Source organism: Anolis sagrei, chromosome 1 (assembly GCF_037176765.1).
Source record: "Anolis sagrei isolate rAnoSag1 chromosome 1, rAnoSag1.mat, whole genome shotgun sequence".
Taxonomy (NCBI): Eukaryota; Metazoa; Chordata; class Lepidosauria; order Squamata; family Dactyloidae; genus Anolis; species Anolis sagrei.
The window spans coordinates 264,233,310-264,249,817 of record NC_090021.1 but is presented as its reverse complement, the minus strand read 5'-3'; the positions used below and the strand labels follow the sequence as shown (position 1 = coordinate 264,249,817).

The following is a 16,508-nucleotide window of genomic DNA, read 5'->3' as shown; positions in this document are numbered from 1 at the left end:
CAAAAGCATTGCATAAATAAACAAGTAGAAAACTGATAAAATAGAGGGAACACAAGTGGGCAACAGCGACCACATTATCTATAGCTTTAAACAGTTCTCCTCTCTGCATGAGGCGGGGCATTGTGGGCAAGCATACAGATGCTATTGTTTGTTCTGCTCCACAGTCACACAAGGTGGAGGATTCTTCTAGGTAGTGCCATTTTGCCAGGTAGTCTTTTGATCTCCAAACACAATTTCTGAGTCTGTTCAAGGACTTCCAATTTGCCCATTCTTGGTTTTCCCCTGGAGGCAGACTCTCGTGGGGGGTGGGTGGGTGGTGGTATCCACATGGAATTTTCTGGTTAAGCTGCCCAGAGGGATACTCTTGCTGTTGCTGGGGAAACATTATGAGAAGGGTATTTACTATTTAGAATTACAATCCAAAGTACGAGAAATCCACAGGATCACGGTGTTATTATTGTGTAGGGTCTGATATCTACATATGTGTTACTAATCACGTGTAGATAACAAGATTTTCTGAGAAGAAATTAATTTTGGAATCACTTTTTTCTCTGCATGGACTCTTAAGTATCTCACAAGCCCAGTTTCATAGCTTTTTTTTTTTTAAAAAAAATGTGTCACCCCTATCCCCACCACTAAGAATCAGCTCCTTTCTCTGCACCATGGTAAGAGCCATTCGTGAAACCATGCCCTATAGGGAAAAAAACTTTATTGCACAGGATTATAGTGGAAGGTCCAGCATGGTGTAGTGGTTTGAGGATTGGACTGTGATCATGGGGACCAGGTATTAATCTCATCTGAACTGTGGAGACCTTCTGGCAGACCTTGGTCTACTCATATCTCTCAGACTCAGCAAAAGGCAAAGGCAACCCGCCCCCCACCTCAAACATATTTTACCAAGAAAACTCCATGACAGTCTTGTGTTAGGGTCACCATATCTCTGAAGTTATGTTAAAGCACAAAAAAATACAAAGTGGAATTCATAAAAAAAATTCCATTTCACCTTCAGATTGGTATTAGCCAAGGAATTATAACTTTCTGCAAGCAAGGTTTGAATGTCAAAGAAAGTTTATCACCCAAACTATGGAAGCCCTATTCTTCCTCCATTATTTCAGATGGAGGGTTGTTTTTGCTGGATCCTTAATGTCCAATTTAATTTTGTAGATGAGATTTCAATTCTTTGCCTGCAGGATTTTTTCCTTTAGTTGGACACAAAAATGCCTGTATACAGGTTTTATTTACCTCACGAATGACCTTACATAAGTTTCATGGGTCTTGTAAGAGGAATGGGAAAGTCTTTAAGATGTTGTAAACCACAGGATTTGCATTTTACAATGGGTTCCAAGGCTGCACATGTTTCTAAATTGCTTTGCATCCTTCTGAAGGATATCTTAAAGGGCATAGTTTACCAATGGAATGTTTCAACCATGATGACTTTTTGGTAGATCTCCCTGAAGTAGCTGTCACCCAAGTTTAACTTTACTCATTGTCTCCCCTCTACTTGTCAATCCAAATGACATGTATTTAGGTGTTAGCAAAACCAAGAGGGGCCCTGTATTGCAAAATTCTGAAAAATGCAGCTTTCATTAAAATAAATTTATTTTTAGCCTTCAGATAAAAGCTTGATGGAAATATGTTTTGAAAGCCAGTGCAGAATGATGGGAGCCTTTTCTCTGAAAAGAATTAAAGTTATGCCAATGTAAATGGCAGCCTGGAAGGTGCAAACTTCAAGCAATCTGTAAAGGGAAGCAGAATACAACATGGCTTGCAAACAGGGAGGTCAGGGGGCATGGACTGTGAAAAGATGGACAAAATGCAACTCTAATAACTTCCTAGGTTATTTGTGTGATCTTTATTTAAAAAAGACAGAGGGTGATTTTGTCTTCTGAAAGCTCCTGGAGTGGCAATTTACCTTTTAAAGTCAATTGCCTATCTTTCAAAACTCCCTGTTGTACTTCTCTGCTGTTTTTGCAAATCTAGCAGCCTGTGCAGGTGTAAGAGTATTCCAGGTCTGCCTCATGCAGACCAGAATGTCCCAGGTCATAATATTTGCCCAATCTTTTCCCTGCAGTAAGATCCAGAATTGACTTTTGCTTTAGAAATCTCTCTCTCACCTGGACCTAGAACTGCACATGCCTGTGAGGGTTAGGGGTGGTGCTTCTCCAAAAGGCTGACAAGAAAGAAAATCTTAGTTGCTAAAGGCTGCAAGGTCTGGTGATTCAAGCGAGTAAACTATTGGCATGGATAAGTAGCAGCATGAGAAGCTCACATTCTGAGACAGTTCAACACTTATTGGCCAAGACCCAATATTGCTTCAGTGTAACATATGTATATACCAATGAGGTTATGCCACAAATGCATTAAGTGATCCCTACATGTAATGCAATGTCTGTGAATAAATGGTTAATTCGTACAGCTCATCCTGCCAGTGCATTGTGCAATGCATACTTGTAAGCTCACAGCAGCCGCTCCCAGAAAAGACACAGGACGCCAATCCGTAATCAATCAGGAAACCTTTACTACTGGATGCATATACACAATGAAAGCCAGGATTGGCGCACAGATGCAAGTCAGCCTTTATATACCCTCCCCCACATTCGAATCCCCTCTTCCCGCCTGACAAAGGTCCCGCGCAATATTTCCCGCCAAACCACCAACGGGCCCTCCCAAGGCCACCAGCTGCAATCCCTTATCAGTTCTCCATGTCAGGAATCCGGTTTTTTGCGCCAACATCCAAGGCCAGGAACCCGGGTCCTGACATAATTTCCCCCTCCACCTCTTCTTCTTCCTGGAAGGGAAATATACGTCACCATTATGTTCCTTCTTCATCTAGCGGACCTTGGTATTTTTTCAATAAACTACAATGAAACGTTGGGTGTATTTTCCCCAATACCTTAGGTAGTTTCAGGGTATATGTCACTTCATTCACCTTGTTAGAAATCCTAAAAGGACCGATGTATTTGGGAGACAGTTTCCGAGAGGGGGTATTTAGCTTAAGGTTTTTTGTGCTCAGCCACACCAAATCCCCTTCTTCCAATTTGTCACCTTCCCTCCTTTTCCGATCTGCAAACAACTTATATTTTCGTTGGGCCTCTCGTAGTGACTTTGCCACTCCCTCCCAGTTCGCTTTCATTTTGTCCGACCATCCTTCCTTTCCCTCCATTTCTTCCCCCCAACCCGGCAGTTTGGGTAAAGGGGTTACCTCCATGCCATATACTACCTCAAAGGGGGATTTCCCTGTGGATGCGTGACAGGCCCCATTGTACGCAATTTCTGCAAACGGGAGTAGATCGGCCCAGTCAGTTTGGCATTGGTTTGTGTACGTTCTTAGGAACATTCCTAAGGTCTGTTGTGTGCGCTCGACCCCCCCATTGGTCATGGGATGGAACGCCGAGCTCAAGGTCCTCTCCACCCCCATCAATTGCATGAAACCTTCCCAGAACCTGGCTGTAAATTGTACCCCTCGATCACTAATCACCTGGTCCGGGCAACCATGCAGCCGGTAGATATGTTTGATAAACAATTCAGCCAATTTCTCTGCAGATGGCAATTTCGGCAGCGCTATGAAATGTGCTTGTTTTGAGAATAAATCCATCACTGTCCATATATAGCGCTGGCCTTTGCTGACTGGGAGTTCACCCACAAAGTCCATAGCAATCACCCTCCAAGGTCTTGATGGCTCTGCCACCTTTTGCAATAACCCCGTTGGCTTTTGTGTGGTTGCCTTACTTTGTGCACACGCATTACATTTGGATACATACACTTTGGTGTCACCCCTCATCCCGGGCCACCAACACTGACGTGCCAACATTTTCAGGGTCTTCGTCACTCCCCAGTGTCCTGCCCCCTTGTTGCCATGGCATCTAATCATCATTTTTTCCCTTAGGTTGCCTGGGATATATAGCTTCTTGTGCACAAATCCCAATCCATCCTTCCATTCCACCTTTCCCTTATTTCTTTCCAGCCACTCATCCTCTCTGCATGCTTGTCTTATCTCCTCCTCCTATCCCCCGTCCTTGCTCTCAACCCCCACCAGCCTTTGATTGCGCTCCGTTTGCGCTCGGGTTTGTACTGCCATGCCCCACTGCTGTTCTGAGAATATGCTCCCCTTTGGGCCTCGTCCCCTCCCTCCATCCTCCGGCATTCTTGACAACGCGTCTGCGACCACATTTTGGTTCCCCTTTTGGAAACGCAGCTTGAAATCAAATCTGCTGAAATACTGCCCCCATCTTATTTGCTTCGCTGACAATTGCCTGGGTGAAGTGAGGTATTGTAAGTTTTTATGGTCGGTCCACACTTCAAAGGGGATGCCGCTTCCTTCTAATAAGTGCCTCCATGTCTCTAGGGCCCTCACTACTGACAGAGCCTCCTTTTCCCACACCGGCCAGTTTCGTTCAGTTTCGCTGAACTTTTTTGAGATGAACCCGCAGGGTTTCAACCTCCCTTCTGGGTCCCTTTGCATCAGGGCCGCCCCGTACGCCCAATCTGATGCGTCACAATGGATCACGAATGGTTTGGTTAAATCGGGGTGGATTAATACCGGTTCTTCAGTGAATCTGCGTTTCAGTTCTTCAAAAGCCCTTTGGCATTCAATTGACCAATCTAACTTTGCTCCCGGGGATCGTACCTTCACTGTTTCCCCCCTTCCCTTTGTCTTTAGCAGTTCAGTTAAGGGCACCGTTATCTGAGCAAATTCCTTTATGAAACCCCGGTAGAAATTTGCAAACCCGAGGAATGATTGCAACTGTTTGCGCGTTTGGGGAGGGCTCCACCCCCTGACATCCTCCACCTTTGCTGGATCCATTGCTATCCCTCCCTTGGATATTCGGTATCCCAGGAAGTCTATCTGTTCTTTATTGAACTCACATTTTGGCAGCTTTGCAAACAGTTTTGCCTCCCTCAATTTCTGGAGCACCTCTCTCACCAATTTGACATGAGATCGTCTATCACGGGTAAACACAATTACATCATCCACAAAGCAAAACACCCCGCGATACAATAGTGGGTGTAACACCTCATTAATCATTTGCATAAATGCTGATCCAGAGCCCTTTAAACCGAAGGGGCAGACGGAGAATTCAAAATGGCCGAACGCGCAGGTGAACGCAGTTTTCCACCTGTCCTCGGGCCTTATGCGCAGTTTATGATAGGCTTCGATTAAGTCAATTTTCGTGAACACCCTTGCTTCCGACAATCTCGATAGTAAGTCCTTAGTCAGTGGCATGGGGTAGTTGTTGGTGGTGCTCACTGCGTTCAGCCCCCTATAGTCCACGCACAGTCTCAATGAGCCGTCCTTTTTGTGCCTAAACAGCACTGGGGCTCCCAAGGGTGATTCGGAGGGCCTTATAAACCCTCGGGCCAAGTTTTTATCAATATATTTCCTCAGTTCCTCCATCTCCTTGACTGACATGGGGTACAATCTACTCCTGGGCAACTTAGCGTCCTCATTGAGTTCAATCTTTACTTCGACCCTCCTAGGAGGGGGAAGCTGGTCCGCCTCCTTCTCGTCAAACACATCCTCAAAGTCTCTGTATTCAGGGGGAATTTCCTGCACCCCACCCGCCGTGTTTTCTTCCCCCTTGCAACAATTTCCTCTTTCTTCGCTCTGGAATGTTATGCTGCCTTCCCAGCTCCCCACTTTACATCTCACTTCTCCCACTTCAAACCGTGCCGGGGCCCCAGCCGCCACTGACCCATCTAGCTGCGAAAATGCTATGGGGCTCTGCAAGGGGGTTTTCTCACATTTCAGCTCGTCTGCTAGCTCTGGGGCCATAATGTTTCTTGAGCAGCCGCAATCCATGAGAGCTTTGCAGCTGGCCCACTTCCCCTCCCCTTCTAGCCTGATCGGGAATACTAGCATTCCTGGGCTGTGACTCACCAGATCTCCCACCGGGGCCCTAGAAGGGGGGCTCTCCTCCGCTCTCTTCCCTGCAGCCGGTTTGAACTTTGGGAAATGGGACTCTCCCCCTTTCCTTTGTCTGCATTCGGCAGCCTGATGGCCCAGGCGACCGCATACATAACAAGGGCCCCTCTGCTCCTTGGGCCCTCCGGTCGGGGCTTTTCCGACCGTGCTTCTCTCCGTTCTCCGACTCTCCTCCTTCGCCCTCGTCTGCTGCGGCGCCGCTCCTTGATGCCTCTTGACCTGTGCCAAGGTCGTCTCGATGCGGCCGGCCAGCTCGATCCATCCACCTATCTCCTCCGGGTCGTCGCGATGAAGCGCCCAGGTCAGGATTTCCTTCCGCAAGCCCTCCTTGAAGATCTGGACTTTGGTGGTGTTGGACCACTCTGGGACCTTCTCCGCCCTCAACCGGAATTCCTCCACGTACTCAGATACGGAACGATGTCCTTGGGTTATCGTTTGCAGCCTTTCCCTCGCCCGGACCCTCTCGAGCGGATCCCTGAAGCGCGCCTCCATCGCAGCCAGGAATCGCCTTGTAGATCCCAAACATGGGTCGTGCCTGGCGTGGAGCTGGACATACCACTCCGCTGCTCCCCCTCTCAGTGCTGCGCCCACTGCTCGCACTCTGCTTGCTTCCGATCCGAAGGTAAGGGCGTTATCTTCTAGATATCCCCTCACCATAGTTAGGAAGTATGCGAGGTTCCCGGCTTCTCCTCCGAACTCGATCCTCAGCTCCTCCCTCCTAGGTTGGTATGGAATGAGCTGCCTTCCCCGGTTCTCCGCTCGCGGTGGCCCTCCCTGGAGCCCTCTCTGCTCCGGGGGCAATTCCTGACGCCCTGTGCCGCGCCCGGCTCCGGCCGGGGGCACCAGGAACGTCTGCTGGGGCGCCAGTCCCCGGGGTCGCTCCTCCTCCTCATCGCTCTCCGCCGCAGCCCTCCAGCTCGTCTGTGTTTTAGGACGTGCCCCGGGTTCCCGGTCACTCCTCTCCCCTGCGCTCCACATCGATTCCCCTCGGGGTGGTGGTTCCTCCAACAGGGGGGCCAGCCTCTCCATCACCTTTGACATCATCGCGAGGGTAGTCTCCATTGATGCCATCTTTTCCTCCAGGCAATCCAATCTCTGCGGGGAGGGAAACTCTAGCCCACTGCTTTCTCTCGTTGCTGCCCCTGCCCCCTTCACTCGCCTCTGTGTGACTCCGTTGGGCTGGGCATATGCAGTCGATGAAGCCAAGGCATTCACTCTCTCCAGCTCCTCTTCTGCATTTTCGAAAGGGGAGGCTGGTTCTCCCCCCTCCGTTGGATCTTCTTCCCGTTGCATAGGGGTACCTCACCACAGCCGTGGGATGGCACCGATGAATCCTGGCTTAATGTAAGCTCACAGCAGCCGCTCCCAGAAAAGACACAGGACGCCAATCCGTAATCAATCAGGAAACCTTTACTACTGGATGCATATACACAATGAAAGCCAGGATTGGCGCACAGATGCAAGTCAGCCTTTATATACCCTCCCCCACATTCGAATCCCCTCTTCCCGCCTGACAAAGGTCCCGCGCAATATTTCCCGCCAAACCACCAACGGGCCCTCCCAAGGCCACCAGCTGCAATCCCTTATCAGTTCTCCATGTCAGGAATCCGGTTTTTTGCGCCAACATCCAAGGCCAGGAACCCGGGTCCTGACACATACTACTGTATGCCCAGTGGGTCCACATGTGGAAATCCTCCACTTTTGGCTCTATCATCTGGATACAGCTATTGCATGCATGCATTATATAGCTTATGCTCACTGACGGAATCCAGTCATTTATTGTAGTAGTCATTATAATTTGATTATACCTGACAAGTTGAAAGAGTTGAATTATCAGGTAGTGCAGTATTAGCATTCTTCCAGTATGCTCTTGTCAGTCTGCAATGTTAAATACAAACGCCATAGTATTACCTTCTCCTTCTTCTACCCTGAACATGGCTTTCTGTTTAAAAGAAGGTCATGTTTGTGTGAGTGATTGCTATCAACTGATAAGGTTATCACTTGATAAGCATGCTTTCATTGACGTTCTGATAAGGTTCTTAGTGAGAGAAAAGCCATGATAGCTGCTTCATTTAGCAAGATATCTTGGGGATAAACATGTTATTGTTGTTTTAATTGACCCTATCATTGTTTAAATAACCTTATTTGGACTGTTGGTCTTCAGTTATTGTGGCAGTAAAGAACAAAATGTCAAGAGACTAACCGTTGCCAACATGCATATTAATGAAGTACCTTTAAACTCATCAAAAGAATGCATTTGTGCACCACATCACACTAAACTATGCATTATGATGCAGTCATTGTCACTGAATAGCTTTAGCCCTAGTGACACCTTGTCATTATGGCAAACTAGTTTATGCAGATGGAGGTTAGTGATATGTGAAGGATCATTATGCTGTGTCAAGTTTCATTTTAAAGACCATAAGTATACCTTTTTATAAGAAAAGCAAACTCCTTCAGAATCCTGGGGAAAAACATAAATCATGTATTGTATCATCTCAATAGACCACCAGAAGACAAGCTCTAATAATTCAAATACGACAAGCAATCTACCCACATGAATCACAATTTGAGTCCCATTATAACCAAACTGATGTCTACTACTCTGTGGTTTATGGATAGCATGGCAACAATGTTAAGTAGTTTTTTTTAGCATGGGAAGGTAATCTTGTTTTGTTTTTGTTTTTTACAGAGAAATGAAGTCAGAGTCAGTTCTTCTTTTCCACTGACCTGAAAGTATCTTAGAAATAATATTTGCCTAAAAGAAAGCCTCTTATCATTGCATTTAGAAAAGGACATGACAATACTCAAAGGAAGAATTGTATAAAGAATCAACACTGTAATTTCAGATCCAGACAGATGATTCACATCATTGTAATTCATGCAGCTGAGTCCTAGGCAGATCTACTGGGAAGAAAGTTGGATCCAATTAAATGGGAGTTATTTCAAAGTACATAAAGGTAGAATTTTGCAAACAATAATTTGATTCAAAATGCAGGCTTCTAGTCGCTTGGACAGAATTTTTAGAATCCAGATTCTGTAAATCATTGGAAGAATTGCTTCCGTGAGTTTGCAACCAGTGAAGTTTTTGGACTAAACAAGGACGGCAAAAATGTGCATATGGAAGTTATATAGTGCAAAAATATAATAATAAAAATAAAAATAAGCACAAATCTTAGAACACAACATATAACAGATTTTCCCTCCTTCCCTCCTTCTCCATTTAGTTCATAATTCTTAAATAAAATAGCAATTTTGGGGACCTAATACAATAAAATACTGCCTTGCAGTAACATTGTGCTCAGTATTATGAAGATGTCCTTTATTTTTGTACTGTTGTGCATACTTTGTGATTTGCTGTGTTTGGAACTTTACCAGCAATCCATTACTGACTTGGAGGATGAAAGGGGAGGATGAAATCTACAGTATGTCTCCTATGATCAAGGCCCCAAAAAGGCTGCCTGATTATTAAACTACCTTTATGTTCTGATATTTTTAATTATAGACAACCTCTAAGTCTACCTTATTCCCATCTACCCTCTTTTTGTGCAAGAAAGAGCCTGCCATTTGGAGTCTTTCAGCAACTGCTGGGAGCTGGAAGTGCTGGAAGTGCAATATACAATCTAATTTATTTCGTGGAAAGGACCTCAAGGGTCCAATACCCTGCCAGGCAAGAACCCACCAGTAAAGTCTCCCTGAATTTCAGTATATACCTTTTGAGGGTGTCTACTCTACTGAGGTAAAGAAGAGTCGGAAACAACTGAACGAATGAACAACAACAACAACACTCTACTGCAAACAGGGATTCTTTGTTCTTGCAATCTGAACCCTTTTTAGTCATATCAATTGAACTAATAGAAAGCAAGCTATTATATATTTGCAATAATAATAATAATAATAATAATAATAATAATAATACCTCTGAGGATGCTTGCCATAGATGCAGGCGAAACGTCAGGAGAAATGCCTCTAGAACATGGCCCTATAGCCCAAAAAACCTACAAGAACCTAATATAATAATAATAATAATAATAATAATAATAATAATAATGTTGTTCATTCGTTCAGTCATTTCCGACTCTTCGTGACCTCATGGACCATCCCTAACCCTTTCCCAATCTTGAAACAGTCTGTTGTTCCATGGTCAGTTCTTACTGTTGCTACTTGGTCCTTATACAGATTCCTCAGGAGAGAGACAAGGTGATTTGGTATGCCCATATCACCAAGAACTTGCCACAATTTATTATGATCCACACAGTCAAAGGCTTTAAAATAGTCAATAGAACAGAAATAGATGTTTTTCTGGAACTCCCTGCCTTTCTCCATTATCCAGCGGATATTGGCAATTTGGTCTCTCATTCCTCTGCCTTTTCTAAACCCAGCTTGTACATCTGGCAACTCTCGCTCCATGTATTGCTGGAGTCTTCCTTGCAGGATCTTGAGCATTACCTTACTGGCATGAGAAATAAGTGCCACTGTACGAAAGTTTGAGCAGTTTTAGCATTTCCCTTTTTGGTATGGAGATTGAAGTTGTTTTTTTCCAGTCTGATGGCCATTCTTGTGTTTTCCATATTTTCTGGCATACAGCATGCATCACTTTGACAGCATAATCTTTCAAGATTTTAAACAGTTCAACTGGGATCCCATCATCTCCTGCTGCCTTGTTATTAGCAATGCTTCTTAAGGCCCATTCAACCTCACTCCTCAGGATGTCTGGTTCTAATTCACTCACCACACCGTCAGAACTATCCTCGATATTATTATCCTTCCTATACAGATCTTCTGTATAGTCTTGCCACCTTCTCTTGATCTCTTCCGCTTCTGTTAGGTCCCTGCCATCTTTGTTTCTTATCATGCCAATTTTTGCCTGAAATTTACCTCCAATGTTTCAATTTTGTGGAAGAGGTCTCTTGTCCTTCCTATTCTGTTGTCTTCTTCCACTTCCATGCATTGCTTGTTTAAAAATAGTTCCTTATCTCTTCTGACTGACCTCTGGAATTGTGCATTTAATTGGGCATCTCCCCCCCTATCACTGTTTCCTTTGGCTTTCCTCCTTTCTTGTGCTACTTCCAGTGTCTCAGCAGACAACCATTTTGCCTTATTGGTTTTCTTTTTCTTTGGGACGTACTTTGTTGCCACCTCCTGAACAATGTCACGGACTTCTGTCCATAGTTCTTCTGGGACTCTATTTACTAAATCTAGTCCTTTAAATCTGTTGTTCACTTCCACTGCATATTCGCTAGGAATGTTAGTGAGATCATATCTAACTAGTCTGTGTGTTTTCCCTGATCTCTTTACTTTTATTCTAAATTGAGCAATAAGAAGTTCATGATCTGATCTACAGTCAGCCCCAGGTCTTGCGTTCACCGACTGGATGGATTCCACCACCTTTGACTGCAAAGGATGTAGTCAATCTGATTTCGGTGTTGACCATCTGGTGAAGTCTATGTATAAAGCCGTCTTTTAGGTTTTTGGAAGAGAGTGTTTGTTATACACAGTGAGTTTTCCTGGCAAAATTCTATCATCCTGTGTCCTGCTTCATTCTGTTGTCCCAGACCATGCTTGCCTGTGATCCCAGTTGTTATTTGACTTCCCACCTTGGCATTCCAGTCTCCTGTAATGAAAATAATGTCTCTTTTTGTTGTATTATCCAGTAGGTTCTGCAGATCCTCATAGAACTCATCTACTTCTGCTTCTTCAGCATCTGTGGTTGGGGCATATATTTGGATCACTCTAATGTTGAAAGGCTTTCCTTGCACTCGAATTGAGATCATTCTGTCATTTTTTGGGTTATATCCAAGCACAGCTTTAACGACTTTCTTATTAATTATGAAGGCTACTCCATTTCTTCGGTGTTCCTCTTGTCCGCAGTAGTAGATCTGGTGGTCATCTGATGTGAAGTGGCCCATTCCAGTCCATTTCAGTTCGCTGACCCCCCAGAATGTCTATCTTTAGTCTTGACATCTCACCAATAACAACATCCAGTTTGCCCTGGCTCATAGATCTTACGTTCCAGGTTATTATGGTGTGTTGAACTTATCCTCTGCTCCTCCCCAGTAGCATTTTGGCTATCTTCTGACCTGGGAGTCCCATCTTCCAGTGGCATACCAACATATCTCTGGTTGTACTGGTCCATTTAGTTTTCTTGGCAAGAATACTGGGGTGGTTTGCCATTGCCTTCTCCAGGGATCGCGTTTGGTCTGACCTCTCTGTCACAACCATCCTGTCTTGGGTGGCCCTTCACTGTTTTTCTCTCATGACATCATTGAGGTGCTTAAGCTCCAGCGGTGAATAATAATACTAACTTTATTTTTATACCCCGCCCCCTTCTCCCCAAAAGGACTCGGGGCAACTTACATGGGGAGAAGGAGGTTAAAATACCCCGATAGTTAAAATAACACATGAAAATTCATAAAAACAAAAATAAACCAAAAAAACCCTAATACAGCTCAAGCATATACTAAAGGATTGCCACCATATCATTTTAATCTTCTCCAGGTTCCTTCAGTCATTCCTGATATAATTTGGGTTCCTAATATTCAAAGAACTCTGTTAGCATAGTTACCCTGATTAACTTTTGTGAAGGAAGGAACATAAATGACATAGGTGTGATCTTGTGTGATCAACTGTACAGTACAAAATGGTGTAGGATCTCCCCATTGGCCCCATGTTTTAACAGTGCAAATATATATGTTTAAGTACAGCAGATCTATTAGTATAGAGACTGCAATAGTTTCAGGGTTTTATGTTTGCACTTGTTGGGCAGCTCAGACTGAAAATCAGGGTATGCATCATGTAGAGTTCTCTTAGAGCAGGAAGGGTTTTGTTGTTGTTGTTGTTGTTGTTATTGCTGTTACTTATAATGCTACCAGAAACTATTTTTTATTACAGTGGCAATTAAACCTCTCACTCCCAAGGGTTTTCAATACTCTCACCTTTTTTTTGTTATAATTTGTACCTTTTAGACTTATTTCAAGAGCACCAGAAGGGCATAGGACCTTGTCAAATTAGGTTTTAGACAAATATTTCACTTGTTTTGACATCTTCTCTTTCTTTCCCATTACTTTTATACTTCAGAATTATTACAAAACACTGAGAAAAAGAAAGCTCTTTTACTTAGGAGTGATAGGAATCAAAAAGTGGAGCAATGTAACTGTAGACCTGCACCTGAATGCAGCCAGTGTGGCCCCAGAGCACCACTAAAAACATTTATTTGCCACTTGTCTTTCAGATTATTAGATTTTTTTGAAAAGGCTAATCATTCAGAAACCACCACAATAAGGAAACTTGATCGCTCATGGTATTTGTAATATGATAATATTTTTCACCTCTAAGCTATTATTTCATATTCATCCCAAGCTGCTCACTGATCAAAAGTCCCTGGCAGCTGACAGCCTCATAATGGTCAGTAAAAAGTAATTTTGTTAGTGGTCCTAGCCTCTTCCTTACAGGATTGACATTCACAAAGTAGAAATGTTCATGACAGCCAATATACCTTTCAGTCTAAAATAAGTGCAGCATTGCCTTAAGTACAGCCAAAGTACTCCATTTCTGCTGGCTCATAGGAAAGGAATAAAGAAACTCTCTTTTGCTTTTTTTTACTTTATCCATTTAATCCAATGTATATTAAAGTTCCTGTGTTCAATCCAACTGATCAAGTAATAGCAATGGATTTTTAAAAAATCATGTTTGTGTAATGAAGAAATATAAGATGGAGATAAGCAAAGATGTACTATGCATACATAGTTTATGTACAAGGGGAGTCAAGCACAGCTGGACAATAAACCCATTTCTGAAGCACTAGCCATCTGTACTGTTAAAGATTGCCTTTGGGCAAATTCTAAAGTAAGGGTTCTGAAACTCCATTGCCACCTGTCTAAATCAGCTCTTGTTGAAACTAAACTAAAACAGAGACAGATGGCACATTTATCAAAAAAATTTTTTGTCCCTGACCTGGAAAGGGGTGAACAGATCAAAAGAAAATTGTGGTAAAGGGTCCACCCACAATATGTTTTAAGACACCTATGGGAAAGAAACTCTAAAGAAGAAAAAGCAGAAAATTGCCCATTATTCTAACCATGTCTTGCAGTCTTGCTAGACTTTGCAAAACTAGGATCACATAAAGACTTCAATCCACTTCAGATTTTGACAACTTGTTTCCCGTTTTCCTCACTAATTTTGAAGAGTTCATTTGTGTTCGCTCTGTGACCAAAGAATAAAGGGGTAATATGCTGATAATGATTAGGCCCATCCCATCAAAATTAAATGAATTTTAAAGATATAATTTTAATCTGGTTTTAATTTTTTTATTATTTAATCTCATTTTAGCTTTTGTATCTTTTGGATTTTAACAATACATTTTTTAAATTTGCTGAATGCTATTTTGAGTCCCAAACTGAAAAAAAGTAGGATGGAAATAATTATGATGGTGATTAATTGAAATATTAAGCGCAAAAAGTCATAAATAGAGAAACTGTGAACTATGCCAGCAAAAGAATTGGTTTTTACTACATGTCTGATGTTTCTGAAGAGTTGTCCTTTGCAGTCCACACTTCATTGAGAAATATATACCTGTGGTGCTACTTGTATTGGAAGTATGACTGAGCTATACATATTTGGTTAATCAAAAACTCGGTTTTCTAAAATGGAGATTTTATATAAAAATTGATTATTTTCAGTAATTGACTGCCAGATTTAAAATCAATTTTTAGAAGTCTGCAGCTTTATTGTTAGAGAGGCCTTTTAATACACTAGCCTTTTAATTAGTGATCAAATTGCTTAAGTGATTAGATTTGTATTTCAAAATGTATATTTTATTATATTTATATATTAAAAATCTGTCTACTTTTGTTGCACTATTATGTAGTATACAATCAACTATTTTAAAGGTAAATAGGAAAAAGAAGTATAAAATATCTCATCATTGTCATAATTTACTGGAGATGTGTTTTTAAGACTGACAATTCACATTAGTCATATTGTATTCCTTATCTGGTTAAGATATTCAAAACAAAACTGCAGTGAGAGAGTTTTTGTACAAATTGAAACATCCCAGATATAGTCTAAAGATAAGGGCCCTTCCACACAACCACATAACCCAGAATATCAAGGCAGAATAACCCACAATATCTACTTTGAACTGGGTTATCTGAGTCCACACTGCCATATATCCCAGTTCACAGCAGATAATGTGGGATTTTATTCAGCTGTGTGGAAGGGGCCTAACAGTGAACAATAGATATTTGCTTAAAAGGAACTGAATAAAATGAAAAGAGGGAGCCTTTTTTGCAGGTGTAGTAAATCAATAGTTCTTCTGGGATTATTTTTCAATTGCTTCAGTGCTCAAATAATCCATGTCCAACCAGCGTTTACAATCAGCTACTGCTTGAGACCTTGTTTGTGTTTTCTGTTCTTCAAATAAATGTCTCCAAATATGGTTTAAGATATCTAAGAAGCTCGGACAAAATGTATGTAACATTTCTCAATGTAACCTTCTTTTCCAATGGATTACAAAATTGCCATATCCTTTTCATCAGGGTATAGGATTTTTAGCCCTGCAGATGCTTTGGACTTCAACGTAGCCATAATTTATGGGTCGCCTTCGGGCTGAGAAAGGCGATATAAAATTTGTTAAATAAATAAATAAAGATTGGACCTTTGAAGAGTTTGAATCATCCATGCTATTTTCTACTTTAATCACTTTTATCACTTATTGTATTGTTATATTGTAATTCTTGTTCGGGCTTGGCCCCATGTAAGCCTCTCCCAGTCCCCCTTGGGGAGATTGTGGCGGGGTACCAATAAAGTTTATTATTATTATTATTATTATTATTATTATTATTGGTTAGTTGTGGAGAGATCTGAGAAATCAACTGTCTTTGCAAGAATTACTTTAAACTTTATGTCACCTTAATCATTTTAATAGTTTCTGATGGTGAACACATCTAACAATAGTAATAAAATTCATAATGTTCATATTATATCTGGAATGGTTCATACTGTACTATTGTACTTCTGAAGTCACATGTTGCTAATTTCAGTCTCATGGGGTATTTTTCTCCCCATAGATATTGATGAGTGTGCTGCAAAGATGCATTATTGTCATGCCAACACAGTGTGTGTTAACCTGCCTGGATCATATCGCTGTGACTGTGTCCCAGGATATATTCGTGTTGATGATTTCTCATGTACAGGTAAGCTCTGGCAATCACATATTTTCTTAATGGCCAACGATAATCAGTTAGAATGAACTAATTAGGCTTCATATTGTAAGAAAACTTTGTTGAATAAAAATACATTTTTGAAATGGAAAAATGATTATTTTAATATTGTTTAGAGTTCTTCAGTTCTCAGTATCTTGCATATATCATGCAGTTCATTTATGACAGATGCATATTAGAGAAATGTAGCAACACTAAACCAGTGAGATTAAAATATTATAAACCACATAGGTTAATTATGCATTATCAATAATGAAGTGTAATTTCACTCCCACAGTAAGTATTTGTACCTATTATTTTACTAAGTAATCTAGATTGTTCTGTTTTGGGTAGCATACTTGTTGGTGTTCTGGGGGGCAATCACT

General features: G+C 42.1%; 1 protein-coding gene across 2 annotated transcripts in view; it reads left to right on the top strand.

The window, feature by feature from the left end:
* The window catches only part of NELL1 (neural EGFL like 1), a 604,942-nt gene that overhangs the window by 309,141 nt on the left and 279,293 nt on the right, over nucleotides 1–16,508 (top strand). For both annotated transcript variants that reach the window (XM_060765757.2, XM_060765749.2), the window contains exon 13: nucleotides 15,991–16,116. In XM_060765757.2, the coding sequence (XP_060621740.1) occupies nucleotides 15,991–16,116 (126 nt within the window). The remainder of the gene's footprint in view (nucleotides 1–15,990; nucleotides 16,117–16,508) is intronic.